Source organism: Emydura macquarii, unplaced genomic scaffold (assembly GCF_026122565.2).
Source record: "Emydura macquarii macquarii isolate MOO-44397 ecotype Brisbane River unplaced genomic scaffold, CSIRO-AGI_Emac_v2 contig_2422, whole genome shotgun sequence".
Classification (NCBI taxonomy): Eukaryota; Metazoa; Chordata; order Testudines; family Chelidae; genus Emydura; species Emydura macquarii.
In genome coordinates, this window is record NW_027132559.1 from 30,937,850 (window position 1) to 30,953,494 (window position 15,645).

A 15,645-nucleotide genomic window follows, 5' to 3' on the forward strand; every position below is an offset into this window, starting at 1 on the left:
TGTAGCTGGGGTGGTGTGCAGAATGGATTTCCATCTTGAAAAGTCCCTTGCACATCTTCTTCCTTTGGCAAGAATCAGTATGGGAGGATTTTGGTTTCTTAAATCCCTCAAAATTGCATCATCCAACTTTGTGGTCTGCCTTGTGCTCTACTTCCTTCACCTCCAGCTCTACCAAGCTTCTGTAAAAGCATTCCTTCTTCCACCAGTTGATGTGACCCCACCATTGCAATCGTACTGTTCTCACTGCCAGGACCATCTAAGTCACTGCTCGTTTGCAAAAAAAAAAAAACCCAAAAACAAAAACCCTAAAACCAACAGATCTTAAGAACATGCCTAACTCTGACATAGAAAACTGTTTAGTTTCTTCCCTTCAGCTGTTTTTAATGGCTACTTTTCTGCCACATATAACAGAGTTGTCATTACTGCCATGAACACGCATATCTTGGTTGTCAGATGATGTTCCACTGCTCAAACAGAAGCCAAGCAGAGAGCAACTACAGCTAATGCTGGAAGAATTGTGAAAAACTGCAGAATCAATGGGAATTAAGATCAATGGTGATAAAACCAAAGCTATGTATACCTCCTATAAAATGGAAACAAATGACTTGCCGACCCTGCATGTAGATGGCAATGACACAGTAGTTACAGTGGACAAGAAGCTGGACATGAGTCAACAGTGTGCCCTGGTTGCCAAGAAGGCTAACAGCATATTGGGTTGCATAAGTAGGAGCAGATTGAGGGAAATGATTATTCCCCTCTATTCAGCACTGGTGAGGCCGCATTTGGAGTAGTGTGTCCAGTTTTGGGCCCTCCACTACAGGAAGGATGTGGACAAATAAGAGAGCGTCTAGTGGAAGGCAACAAAAATGATTAGGGGGCTGGAGCACATGACTTATGAGGGGAGAGGCTGAGGGAACTGGACTTGTTTAGTCTGCAGAAGAGAAGAGTGAGGGGGGATTTGATAGTGGCCTTCAACTACCTGAAGGGGGGTTCCAGGGAAGATGGAGTTAAGCTGGTCTCAGTGGTGGCAGATGACAGAACTAGGAGCAACGGTCTGAAGTTGCAGTGGGAGAGTTCTAGGTTAGATATTAGAAAAAACTTTTTCACTAAGAGGGTGGTGAAGCACTGGAATGAGTTACCTAGGGAGATGGTGGAATCTCAATCCTTAAGAGATTTTTAAGGCCTGGCTTAACAAAGCCCTGGCTGGGATGATTTAGTTGGGGTTGGTCCTGCTTTGATCAGAGGGTTGGACTAGGTGACCTCCTGAGGTCCCTTCCAACCCTAATCTTCTATGACACTGAAAGGGTGAATAGTTTAACCCATCAGGGTAGTCAATTGACAGCTGGGAGGTTCGATATCTGAAGTAACCTGTCAGGTCGGTCTTGCGTAACTTTACACAAATCCTTATCCAAAAGTTTAGCTTTGATCATGGTAAAGTGGCCAGGGGATAAGTGCATGAATGGTGAACATAAGACTATGTTATTATTCTGAGGAATATTTGTGCCATTACCACAAATAGCTGAATACACTGTCTACATGAAACAGAATTAAATCTTTTCTGACAAATGGAAGGCAGCAAACTTTGGAAAAAGATACTAAAAGAAACTCTGCAAGGAAAAGCGAATACTGAAGATGCTGGGCAAGAGTGGACACACATCTTGACTAGTGGTGAAGAATTTTTTGGGAGGGGAAGGCCTTGGAATTTGATAGCATTTTGCCTAACAAGGATTGCATTTGTCTGGTTCTCATTATTCTCCTCACAGGGAAAAGTCATTCTGCTAATTTCAGGTGCCCATATTTTCAGTTTTCAGCAAGCACTGTTATCAGCTATGTTTGTTGTACTCTGAAACCTGTTTTCATAGGTAACTAAGCCAATCTACCTTTATTATAACTGTATATGAAGATACTAGAAAAGCCTTAATTATTTTTCAGATTTATAAATCAGATTATAAAAAAATATCAATTTACACAGATTGTTCTTAGCTCAAAACTCCATGAACTATACAAATTATACAAGAAATAAAGTCTAGATTTAGTTTAGCTAATAAGCTCTTCAAAAACAAACAAGTACCTATTTTAATAAGTCTATCAACAAAATAAAAAGCCCCCAACATTGTCAGGCCAGTAGTCTTGAAGCAAGTAGTGCCTTGAAGTTCCCAGACTCACCTTTTGAAGGTGTTGTGCAGGTTTTGTTTGAGGGCGAGGACTGAGAGGTCAGATGTGGCACAATCGCATTGTGAAAAGTATTAACCCAGCTCCATTTGAGACAAGGATCGACAAATTTGCTATGTAGCTAGGAGCCAGCCCAAAAATTAAGGAGCCAGACAATGTGGGCCCAGTGGCGGGGCGCACTGGCCAGAGAGCAGCAGCCGTTCTCCCCTCCCAGCCCCACCCCTTCCCCCCACCCCTCTCCCACAACGTGGGCCCAGCGGCAGGGCACCCTGGCTGGAGTGTGGCAGCTGCAGCGCTTGCCCCGCCGCCACATGGATGCAGTAGTGCCCTGGCCGAAGCATGTCAGCCACTTCCCCCGGGACCCAGACTTTCACTGGGAGAAATACTAGGTGCCAGAATTAAATTCCTGGGCGCCATGGTGACCTGGCGCCCGGGCTTTGTTGAGCCCTGATATGAGAGCATAGTGATTATCTGGTTTCACTCATGTAAGCACTATTGGGACATTTAGTGCTCTTGATGAGGTACACCACAAGTTGTGATAGACACGTACAGGACTTACTGATCTTGAAAGATGTGTTGTGAAGGGTACCAAACATCGTAGAAGTGAAGATATGTCTGCAGGTTTTGCATCTGTTGTTCTGGAAGAGTCTGGGGCCACTCTGAGTTGGTGTGTCCTCATCTGTGGGAATCTTGCTTTTGATGATCAGCTTGGTAAGGATGGGGGCTGTTTGAAGGCCAGGAGAGAGGGCTCAGGAAAGATTTCTATCCAAAGTGGTCCCCATCAATATGGGTTGTGTTTGTTGATACCTCATAAGGTTTCTGGCATGGGGCAATAGGTGACACCTACGTGGGTGCTGTCAGTGGTTTTTGTTTATTTGTTTGTTTAATTTGAAGCAGGCTCTCCCAGGATATCTGGGTCGCTTGTTCCATGATGCAATCTGCTTCTCTGGTGAAGTGTCCTTGTTTAGTGAAGGCAGTTTAGTGTGTAGATGTGTATCCCAGACTTCCTTTTCAGAGCAAAGTCTGTGGTATCTGAGCACCTGGCTGTAGATAACAGATTTCTTGGTGTGTCTGGGGTGGTTGCTGGATCTGTGGGAGGTAAGTACGGTGATCCATGGGATACTCGTATATATTCATTTGTAGGGTTCCATTTTTGAAGCTCATTATGGTTTCCAGAAAGTTGATGCTGGTGTGGGAGTGTTCCAGAGTCTGATGGATGGATGGTGGTTGTTGAAGTTGTGGCAAAAACCTGTAAGATCATCTGTCCAGAGGATGAAAATATCATCTATGTATCTCTGGTACATCACTAGTTTTCTAGTGCATTTTTTCAGAAATTCCTCCTCAAGGTGACCCATAAAGAGGCTGACATATTGGGGAGCCATCATAATACCCATGGTTGTTCCCATAGTTTGAACAAAGCATTTGTTGTGGGTAAGGATGAAATAGATGAGGTCATCAATGTAATTAGGGTAGATTTCCGAGCATACCACCAAGAATTGAACTTTGTAGACATTGAAAACTAATGGGCGATACATCAGGAATATGTAAAAGACAATAGTTAAAATTTTCTGCTTTTGTATTATTAAATGTGTGCACCTTTCCCAGCCTGCTCTAAAACAGAGTCCACATGCTCATCCACTTCATAGCACTTGGTTTTATTAAACCAAAATTTAAACACAAGGTAAAAAAGTTCAACTCATGCCCTTTCTCTGTGTGTGTCTGCTCCTAAGGTTCCTACAATATATCTGGTTCAGGTAACAAGCCACCTGCACCACTGATTCAGTAGGACTCAACATCCTCCACCAGTGTGGATTCAGAGATAAACACATCAGCTTGTTAAATTAAGGAATCCAGCCAGCTCCTCACTGTGATATAGTCTTTCATCTCTCACTATTGATCCACCTAGTTTACACCTAGTTTAGTGGTATGTTTCTTAACTCTGTGTTTCCTGGTTTTCAGAGGTTTGAATGTAGCTGAATTCAACATTCTATTATTATTATTATTAATTATTTGTATTAACATAGCACCTAGAAGCCCTAGTCATGGACCAGGGACTCATTCTGCTAGGCACTGTACAAGTATGGATCAAAAAGATGATCCACTGACCTAAAGAGCTTATAATCGAAGTACGAGACAAGAGACAATAGATGGATACAGACAGACAGAGGAGTAAAAGGACACGAGACAATATTTGGTCAATATGATAGAGAGTGGTCCCAGCACACTAACCGATGTCAAGTGTTTTCTGTAGGCATCATGGCAAAGGAGAGTTTTGAGAAGGGTTTGGAAGGAGGATAATGAGTTAGTTTTGCCGATGTTTATGAGGAGTAATTCCCAAGTCTGAGGAATAGCATAGGAGAAAGCACAAAGGCATATGTTTGAAAGTGTAACCAAGTAAATGATGCAGGCTGGGCGTAACAGGTCCAGAAAAGCATGAGACACAACTGAATAACATTAACTCTCCATAAAGAAATTTTTGGGCAGTTAATATTGCATGTTTAAAAACAAATCTCAGCACTGACATGTTCCACAGATCAGCTATTTTCATCAACTGACTCTTGATCCTTGGTAACGATTAAACCAACCACAGAAGGTACCAGATGGATGTTAATCTTTCAATGCCCTTGTATCATCTGCTCATCACTCATCTCTTCTGCCTGTCTGGCATAACCCAGCCCTCCCTCCCCACGGAGGGGTAGGCATCAATAGAGGCTCCACAGACTGAGGAGCTGGACAGAGGAAGCAGAAACAATGCAGGCACTAAGAGTCAGTGGGGACATGATTTGAAGGGGAGAGAGAAATGCAGGGTATGGATGTAGGTGGTTTACAGTGGTAAGAGTTGTCTAGGGGTATGCTGGACCCTCAGTAGTTGTGCCAGAGCGCAGCATTAAAGGGTGAAGCTTGGCAAACGGCAAGAGCCCTCTCAACCCTCACATTCCCTGCACTGCTCCAACATCCCATAGACCCTAGCTCTGCACCAAAAAAAGATATAAAAATCTGAAAATGTTATGAGCAGCTCATGTTAGGGATACTGTGTAGTTAACCCCTTGACCAAATAACCCCACTTGCTTTTCCTTGTTCACAGTCGCTCCCATTTTTCAGGAAACAGGTGAAGACCAAGATTACATGTCCTAACTGTTTATTAGCCTCTTTCATCTTCCTTTTCTGTAATTAATGCTCATTTCCCTCACAGTATGTACTTCTAAAGTAAAATCTGAATCTGCATGTGTATTTTAGAGCACTTTAAAATGTTAGCTCTAAAACCAGAAACTTTGGTCTTGGGGCAAAACTTCCAAAAGCAACCCCTGCAGAATGTAGGAAGAAAACAATGAAGGTGCATAATACAGATTCTCTGAAAAATGCTCAGGGTAGTGGTGAATGTATGCATATGGCTCAAGTTCAATGACCAGAGTATGTCACCTTGAGAGCCATCCAGTTACTGTGACAACAGACTGCCTGTAAACCCTCTAATTTCAACAGAGCCCTAATCTTGCTACACACACACACACACACACACACACACACACACACACACACACACACACACACACACACACACACACACACACACACACACACACACACACACACACACACACACACACACACTTCACCCTCTTTGGTTCATCAGTTAGGGTCAACCCGGCCTGGAGTAGGACACTTAATCCTCAAAAACTTCTTTAATATTGCTTCCCTGTGGGGGCAGTGGATGCCAAACAGTGCTGAGAAATCCTGAAGAGGTGAGATCAGTTCAGGGAAGGTAAGACCCATAGTTTGAGCTCCAGGTGTGAACAAGAAAATGTTTAAAGAACCAAGTGATTTTGTAAACACATGATTTGGGAGGGGGGGAACCTGTATTTTTGCAATCCCTTGCTCAAATGACTCCAAATTTGGATCACTACCCTTACCTCACAATCTCAAAATGAACAACAAATTTTAAAACAATTGAGTCAGCGTGTGGATTTTAGGGCATGTCTACAATGCAACCAGGAAGTGTGACTGCAGCATGTGTAGACATAAGCAGACTAGCTTACTAAAAACAGCACTGTAACCACAGTGGCACAGGCAGCAGCATGGGCTAGCTCCCCGAGTACACACCCACGGTGCCAGGCAGAATTAGACTTGGATGGCTAGACTACATTGCTATTTTTAGTGAGCTAGCTAGATCATAACTAGCTCGACTATGCCTACACATGCTACAATCACATCTCCTGACTGCAGAGTAGACCTACCAATAGAGCACTGAGATACTCTCTCTCTTAAACAGTAGCGTTTCTGAGGTCAGGTCTACACTACATTGGTATAACTACATAGCTCAGAGGTATGAAAGATCCACACCCCTGAATAACGCAGTTATACTGACATACCCCCCACTGCAGACAGTGCTATGATGACAGGAGAACGTCTCCTGTCAACATAGCTACTGTCTCTCACAGAGGTGGATTAACTATGCTGACGGGAGCAGCTCTCCCATTGGCATAATAACATTTTCACTACAGCACAGCAGCTACAGCATTTTATGAGTAGACCTTCTCTGAGCCTTAACTATAACAAAGCTGAAGCTCCACTATAATGATGTACAGCTGTAACAATCTCCGCTCCCACATACAGCCCATGTATCACCTAAATATTCATTCTCAACAGTACATACCAAAAAAATTAATCCTTTTAACATATAGGGATAATTTCAGACCATGGGATTACACCTTCAACATACACACCCAGCAACTGGGTTTGAATGTTTTAGCTCCTTAGGTCAGCAAGACAATATGTTCCAAGGGATCACTAGAAGCATTCCCAACATCTGATGTCTATCTTCTATCAGTAGACAAAAGAACTTCCGATAACATGTAAACAACAGAATATCTTTTGCAAAACTTTGGAGGAGGAGAAGGAAAGAAGAGAAAGAGAGTGACAAATGAGGAAGGAAAAAGTGACAGTGAAGGAACGAGTATGAATAGGCTAGAAAAGAAAAGAACATGGATCACAACGAGAAGAAAGGCCTGGTCTACACTGATAATGTAGGTTGACGGAACGTTGCTTCACTGCTTCATTGGCATGTCAGTACCACCACGGTAAAATTTGACTTAATAAAACCACCTCCTCAAGTGGCATAGCGCTGAAGTCGAACTGTATGGGTTGAATGAAAGTCAGTGTAGGCCAAGCACAATGTAAATCGACGTCGCTGGTCTTGCGGAGGTATCCCATAATGCTCTGTTGTGACCATTCTGCACATTTGCACTCTGCTGCACCATGGCCACAAAAACAGGAAATAGCTCCTCCCCTCAAGCCCCGGGAAATTCCCAATTTCCTGTTAGGTCAGCGTGGAGACAGCTTGCCAGCACAACTGATCATGGCGACTGCACTCTCCAAACGCGCTCCAGCCTGGAGTCAGACCGATGAGATCTTGGTCTATGGGGCAAAGAGTCTGGCTCAGCTTCTAGCAAGCGAAAGGAAGTTGGATATCTATGAGAAGATATCCCATGGCATGTTGGAGAAGGGGCATAGCAGGGATGCACAGCGTTAAGATCAAAGAGCTGAGGCAGACTTATAAGAAAATTAGAGAAGCTAACAGTTGATCTGGCTACTCACCAAAAACAAGCCGCTTTTACAAGGAGCTGCATGTGGTTCTCGGTGGAAACCTCACCACTATGCCACCACGCAGCACTGATACCTTGGGAGAATCTGAGGCCAGGATAAATGAGGATGAGTCTGTGGACTAGGAGGAGGAGAACAGGGGGCAAGCAAGTGAAAGCTAGGAGCTGTTTGCTACACAGGGGCAGCCCAGCCGGACGCAGGAAACCGTGACTGACTGGGATGCTGGAGAAGGCATATCTGGTGAATTGCAATTGGCAAATTGCATTTCTTAGGTTATATCCCCAGTCCAGAATCTTGCACCAGCAGAAAAAAAGTGGTGCGTGGGGCAGTGGGACTGTGCTTCATTGTAATTGGTGTGCTTAAGCCCTGGGTTCACCCCGGAAAAGATTATTTATGTGGCCATGGGTGCTCCGAGAATCCTCCATGGATATCTCCAAGAAGCTTTCATGTAGGTACTCTGCAATCCTCTGCGGAAGGTTTCTTGGGAGGGCAGACTTATTTCTTCCACAGCGATAGGACACTTTCCCCCACCACTTTGTTATTAATGGTAAGGCACAACACAGAACAGAATAGCAGCATAAGGGCCAGGTCTGCAGCCAGATGCTTGCAGCAAGTCTTCCCTTTCTGCCTGTGTAACCCTCAGCAGACGGATATCATTCATGGTTACCTAGGGAAGATGGTGCACATTTACATTACCCGCCCAAGAAAGTTTTTTAAAGTGTGTTATTCCACAGTCAGGGATGGTTTCTTGGTTCAGTACACTGCAAGTCCCTAACCAGAATGTTGTTGCTATCGGCCTGGGGTACCACAAACGGGTGAACATTTTTTTTCCTACCTACCCCACACCCTTTTTACTGCCTCTTAAAAGTCTGATTTAGGGAGGGCAATGGGAGCCCCACACCCATGCTGCTCTAGGAAGCATGGGCTTGGGCAGCACGGGCACTGATGATTTCACTAAAATAGATGCATTGGCCCCTTACTCACCATGGCTGCAATGGCACTCCGACCCCTGCAAAAGTCAGACAATGCTATGTGGTTGTAGCCTTCCTTTCAGAGGAGTTATTTTTGCTTTGTAACATTGCTTTTCGTCCATGGGATGAGTTAGCAATGGATATCTTGTGCTTTGTTTCCCTTACAGTGGGCAACGTGGCCTTCAACACACCACCATCTCATACTCCTGCAGAACGCCTGTCATAGATAAGAAGGCGAAAAAAAAAATCCAGGATGACATGTTTAATAAGATAATGAACGCCTCTGCGGCTGCTGACACAGAACTAAGAGTGTGGAGGATTTCATTATCTGACAAACTGAACGTGGACAGCAGGAAGGTAGCACAGGACTATGAGCGTTCAACATAAGAAGAGATGCTGTGTATAATGCGTGATCAGTCAGACATGTTGAGGTGTCTGGATGAGCTTCAGGAAGCTCAGCAGCAGGAGAAACTCCTTCTGCAGCCCCTGCAAAATTTTGAGTTAACACACTCTTTCCTATCCCCCACCCCCAGGCAGTCTAGGAAGAGGCTGAGTAGGGTGCAGTACATGATTTTACTCCTCTCAACCAGTGACAAATGCAAAAGGTGACAGCCCCTTTAAGGAGTGGGACTGTGTGATTCTTTCATGTGTGCACAGTCAAACTGGGCTCTGTATGCCCTCTCAGGCCCCTCATAATGCATGCAGAACAATAAATTATCTGCCTTCCCCCCCCACAAAGGATCGCCAATAAAAATACTGCTTTACAATTGATTATTGTTTATTTACTGTTAAGAAGGGAGTAAAGGGAGGAGGAAGGTGGGGGGGAACTGGAACATTGGGTGAGGGGGAAGAGAGGGAAACTGGATCGGTGGGTGATGGGTAAGGGAAGGGAAAGCACAGCACAGATAAGACACGCACATTACTGTTGTGTCTAATAGCAAAAGCGGTTTTTCAATGCTTCCTTGAGGCGCAGCGCTCTGCGATTGGCTCTCAGCATTGCAGTGGCATCTGGCTGCTCAAAATTTGCAGCTAGCCTATCTGCCTCCACAACCCAACCCAATGGGAACTTCTCCTCCTTTGTCTTACAGATATTATGGAGCACACAGCCAGCAGAGATAACTATTGGGATTTTTGTTCATTGAGATCTAAACTGAAAGCTGTACCAAATTTTAATTTGTCTCTTCATAAATAGGAAAGCTTCCATTGCCTCCCCATACAAAAATGTGTGCCATCAAAGGCCACAGTCCTGCACTTGATCACCTTTACACCAGTAGATGTCCTACTGAATTCAATGGATTACTTAAAGCAGTAAGATTACTCCCATGAGCAGTTGCAGGATTGGGACTGACAATTAGCTGACAAGATCTACAATCCCCCATAATTTCTGTTTTATTTTCATGAAAAACCCTATTATCTTTTCTTCCAAACATGCAATAAGAGCAATTTTTAACAGGTTTCAATAAAAAACAATCTAATCAAAGAGATTTAGCAAGCACAAATTCCCCTAATCAAAAGTCAGAAAAAGACCATTGAGATAATAAGAGTTAAGGCCTTGATTAGCAAATATTTACACACCTGCTTTACTCATGTGAGTCTGCAGAAACACCTGCAACTACTAAGGGACCAGGGAGAAAGAGCAGGTTAATTACCAAAAAATTACAAAGTATCCAATTACTACTCAAAACATTAAAATTACACTAACTCTGAAAGTTAACACCTCCACTCCCTACCTAATTGGTGAACACTGGATTGTCTGGTAATAGCGACCATTCTACACTATTATTTCCTCCAATCTTCCTATGTTCTATCCATTTTTAGGATCACCCACTTTTTCATATGCTTTTCTAGTCACTAGCCATTGCCTTTCTTGTCCTTCTCTAAAGCTCACTGTTTTAACTGTCCACAATATTAGAATTTACCATTGCAAAGAAAAAGTACTGATTATTGACTAATGGTCTCCAGATGTATCACTACACATTTGATTAAGCAAATTATAAAGGTTTTTGTCTGTTGTCTAAAGAATCAGATAGTGACCATTACTGAATTTAGGAAACAAGACTCAACATACAAAAAGTCTGAGCCAACAATCTAATCCTATGCTCTTTTAAGTATACAATTAATTTAAAAACATTTTTAAAATAGCATAGAAGAGGAATAAAACAATTTTGACTACCTGTGGCAAATAATTAATGCACAATCTTTTGATTTCTCTCCAAAAGCACATACAATCTTACTAATCTTTTAAGGCTTTATAGGACACCAAGCACTGCTGATCATCTAAGAAACGGATATCAAATCCTTTGACAGGGTTCTTTCTCTCTTCCTCATACAGTTTCAATTTCACCTTATGCAAAAACTTGAGAAGTTAGCTTTTTCAAAGAGTGATTACTCATCATCAACCTTTTAAAAAACAACAACAAAAAAGAGATGTTGCCAGTTTTGATCTGTACAGAGTCTCCCTCTCCATACCCCATCTCCACCCTGCCTCTACACACCCACAGGGTGTTCATTACATTCCTGGACATCTCTGAAACAGACTTGAGTGTACACTGGAAAAATGTGGATGTGTACTACACTATTAGAACAGCTGCACTGGCAGTAACAACAGTGGAAGTGGTAGCATAACTGGAGACAAGCATTTTTACTACTGTTAGCTTAATGGTGCACTGAGTTCAATTTTTACATGTCCAGTTTTTCCTAATGTAAACAAGGCCCTTCTGCTGTGTACTGTGGATAAACTTCCTAGTTTACCCACAAGACTCCACAGCAGGATTTTGTGGGTAAACTAGAAATAGGTGATGAGATCCCTTTACATTTTTCATTGCTGTTTATGAAATACGCTGGATTTACAGCACTGGAACTGAAATGTTCTAATTATCCACTGAACAGGCAGCAGTGCAAGTTTCCCTGTACTATCCTGCCAAAATATTGCAGCCCTAAGAAGGATCATTTCTGATGATATAGAAACAAAGCTATGTTTGTACTTTCTCAGCCCTTAGCTCTTCCACTAAAAATCTACCTACCAAGTTTCTTATTAGCTTTCATCAAACAGGGCATCTGTGACAGTGATTTTTGAGTTTGGGTTGATAGGTCACATGGAACATGTATCAAACAATTAAGATTTTACACCATTTTAACTATTTCAGTCAAGGACAAGATTTTTTTTTTAAAAGCCAAAACAGTTATACTGGTATTGTGGATGCATTTATACAGATATAAAAGAACTTATACAATATAGGCTATTCCCTTTCCAGTATGGGAATAAGCAATACTGATATAAGTACTGTATTTTTACACATGCACAACTGCATCCACTGGAAGGTGAACTGTACCACTTAAACTACACCAGTATAGTTAAAGCAGTATAATTCAGGTGCTTGCACAAAGCTGTTGACTTTTGGTCCCAACCAGTGGCTGAGAGGTGAAAAACACCACATGTAATTGTAAATCTCTTGCAACCCATGGAGATTTTGTAACGTTGGGGGGTGCGGGAAAGAAATCTGCAAAGTGGTTGAATTTCTAGTCCAATCTGAACAAAGTCAGAGGCTGTTGTATAACACCCTGGTGCCATATACCTCCCCACAGGCACCATTTTAAATAGCATCCATGGTAGTTTTGATTCATTCCCTGTCCTCCAAAACTCGTTCCTCCGGCCCCCTCAAGCCTTCCAGGGCCGGCTCAGCTCGGACTGGCTATTTTCACTCCAACCCCCCCCCGCCGCCTCTTAATTGTTTGCACTGGAGCATCCTAAAGAGACTGCCAGGACCTCAGGGCAGGGACTTGACTAAACACCAGCCAATTTCAATTACCTGCTGGGTCTGCCAGCCACTTCTAGGACAAAACGCGTCCCCCCGGCGTGCCTGTTTCGGCAAACACCTTGCGCTGCCCGGGGGGCTCTGTACACCCCGTACGCTGCACCTGGGGTGCCGTGTCACCTGCCCAGCCGGCCGCGCCACCAGCTCGGCTCCTCCGATCACAAGGAGCGGGCCGGGGGATGATGCTGAACCATGGCGAAGTTTAGGAGCCACCCCCCGAGCGGTGCCGGCCCCTCGGTGCGGCACCAGGGTGGGGGCATCAGCCGCGGGGATCCCAGCCACCCTCTCCGAGTCCCGGAGCGCCCGTTCTCCGCAGGGGCTGCTCGGGGCCGTCCCGCGGTGGTGCCGGGAACCGCTGCGCCTTCCCCCGGGGACAGCACCCAGACAGCCGCTGCAGGGAAGGGGAGTCGGGGGGAAGAACGACCGGCCGCAGAGCGCCTTCCTCCGCGGACCCCAGCCCATGCCCCGGGGCTCCTCCCCCGCGCGGGGGCCACCCCAGCGCGGCCACCCCCTCTCCCTCCCCTCACCTCGGTAGCGGCGGGAGGCGGCGTGGCAGGCGGCGAGCAGCAGGACGGCGCCCAGCGCCAGCGCCTTGGCGCTCCTCACGCTGAAGTAGTGGTTGATCTCCCGCTTGCCCATGGTGTAGGCCAGAGCCGCCATCTTGGCTCCTCCATGACAACAGCGTGCGATGGAGCGGGCGGGCGCAGCGGGGCAGCACTGGGTCCCCGGCGGCGGCGAAGGGGAGACGACGAGCCTCCGCTGCTGCCGCCGGCGCCGCGGAGCGGTGCCCGACACCCCCGCGGGCGGCGAGGGGCCGCCCCCCGCCCAGCCCAGCGGCGCAACCTGCTCCCGCCTGGCGGCGCTGGCCGCTTCACGTCAGCCGCCCGCCAGCAGCGGGCCGTGACCCTGCCTCGCCAGAGAGATGCCCGCTCCGCTCTGCTCTGCGCTGCGCTGCCCCCCGGCGCGCCTCCCCTTGGCCGCGGGGTGGGGTCGGGTCTGGTTGCACTTGCTGCTCCGGCCTGAGCATGGACCAGGGGCGGGGCTCGGGCGGCCGAGGCAGGGGGTTGGCTGCTGGCTGGGGACAGTATTCCTGAGCTGCTGATGTTATAACCCGCCCCGCCCCGCCCCGCCCCTGTGTGCCGCGCTCGGTGGCTTCCTGCCCGGGATACCCGCTCAGCAGCGCACCGGGGGGGTGGGCGTCGCTAACTTAACATCCTCTGCCCTGTGGCAGGCACGCTGGGGTCTGGCTCCTGAAACCCTTTGGGGGCCCTGGAGAGTTACGCACGCTCACGCACTAGGACATGCCGGCGTGCAAGCCGGCCCAGCAAAGGGTTGTGTCACTACCTGCCCTGCAACCTGGGTGCCTCCCAGTCAGGATGCTTTGGCTGCAAGAGCACCCACGCTGGGCCCCTCCCAAACTGCGTGTAGGTCACACTCTGAGCGTCTGCGTAAAGCTGCAGCCAGACACTGGCTTCTATCACTGCTGGTTACCTCATGCAGGGTGATCCCCCCACACGCACCCAGTTCTCAATTTCCCCCCAAATGTGGTTCTGCAGTGTGCAGCTGTCTCCTGGGCAGTTCAGATAGTTTATGTCCATTGCCCCATCTAAGGGAAGGCTATGCAGCTGCCTGCTACTTTAAATGAAGGTTTACATAAACAATTAAAGTTGAATGCAATTCCGTCTTACTTTGATTAGAGATTAAGGGCTAGTTTATACTTAAAACACACAGAGGCACAGCTGTATCAGTACAGCTGTGCCCCTACCATAGCCCTTGTGTAGTCATATTAGCTTGTGTACTCATATCGGTGAGAGAGAGCATCGCCCACCAACATAGCACTGTCCACAGAAGCCTTTATGCAGGCAAAACTTACCTTGCGCAGGGGGGTGTTTTCTTCACACCCCTGAGTGACAAAAGTTTTGCTGGCATAAGTGCTAGTGTAGACAAGGCCTAAAACAAGTTTCTTTAACTACACTGATTTCAAGTGAATACAGGTGCCAAGTATTAAAGTCAGACATAGCTACAAGAGAAAAAGATCAAAGGATTTCTAGTGCTATCACTTAAACTAGACTTGGTTCAAGATAAAAGTCCCACCAGATGTTCCCAGCAATAGGGCTGCCCAAATTTCAGGTTAGTATCTCTCCAAAGTCAAGTGGCTGCTTCCTTTGTTTTCTTAGGGAGAGATACCGTGGGTGTTTTTGCCTCTCACTTTATAGTCCAGTCTCCCTTTCAAATGCATTTTCCTGAGGGGTAGACAAGGAGTCTCATGATAGAAGAGGTTCCATGTTGTTTGCTAAAATGCAGATGTTTGTTCTTGCCCCAAGAATGGCCACTTGACAGGTGATTGCCCATCCAACTTTGATGAGAGCTGGCTAGATACATCAGCTTGTCCTTTGTCTTTCAGAAAACAGGTTTACTCAGGCTTGTTTGGTATACACAGTTCAGACCTAATTTTAGCTTATGTTTATAACTTTACTTATAATATTGCTACACACATTTCACTATAGTATTATTAACCAATGAGTTATTAGTTTTTCAAATGATACCTCACAGAGCATATTTTGTACAAAGCTTATTAAAATACTGTATAGGGTGTGAATACAGCAGTGCTTTCACTCATACTCAGTAAACAAAGCAAGGACTTTTTCCTCCCCTCTGGTCAATCCATTTTGCTGAAATTCACAAACAGATCTAGAGGTAAGATAGCTAAAAAATGACCTTGTGCAGTGAAACTAATAACTGTGTGTGTCCTAAGTGGCATTAGTTAATTTTAGACTTGGCAGATTAGATTTTTGTCGGTAAATGTCACTTTCACCCTACACACACAAACTGACCCAAAAAATCTCCATCGATAACAATCAAGATTCACAGATAGGTACTGTAAGAAAAATGCTGCTTGAGAACTTAGAGTTTGATTTAAGGATATTTAGTTTGTATCTTTTGACATGAGATGTTGACAATTTGTGTTTTAAGGGTCACGCATCTTTAAATTTGTGAATCTCACTAATTATTGTCTGACACCCCCAAAATTTTGCACAACTCTGAAAAATTAAATGTATAAAAATCTAAAAAAGTTTTAAAACCCATCA

The 15,645-nt window shown here is 45.4% G+C and overlaps 1 protein-coding gene across 1 annotated transcript in view; it reads right to left on the reverse strand.

Annotated features, from left to right (window-relative positions):
- CASD1 (CAS1 domain containing 1) overlaps positions 1-13,791 on the reverse strand; it is a 60,830-nt gene extending 47,039 nt beyond the window's left edge. The window contains exon 1 of the mRNA XM_067562180.1: positions 13,084-13,791. Within this exon, the coding sequence (XP_067418281.1) occupies positions 13,084-13,216 (133 nt within the window). The 5' untranslated portion in view covers positions 13,217-13,791. The remainder of the gene's footprint in view (positions 1-13,083) is intronic.
- Positions 13,792-15,645: the final 1,854 nt, after the last annotated feature.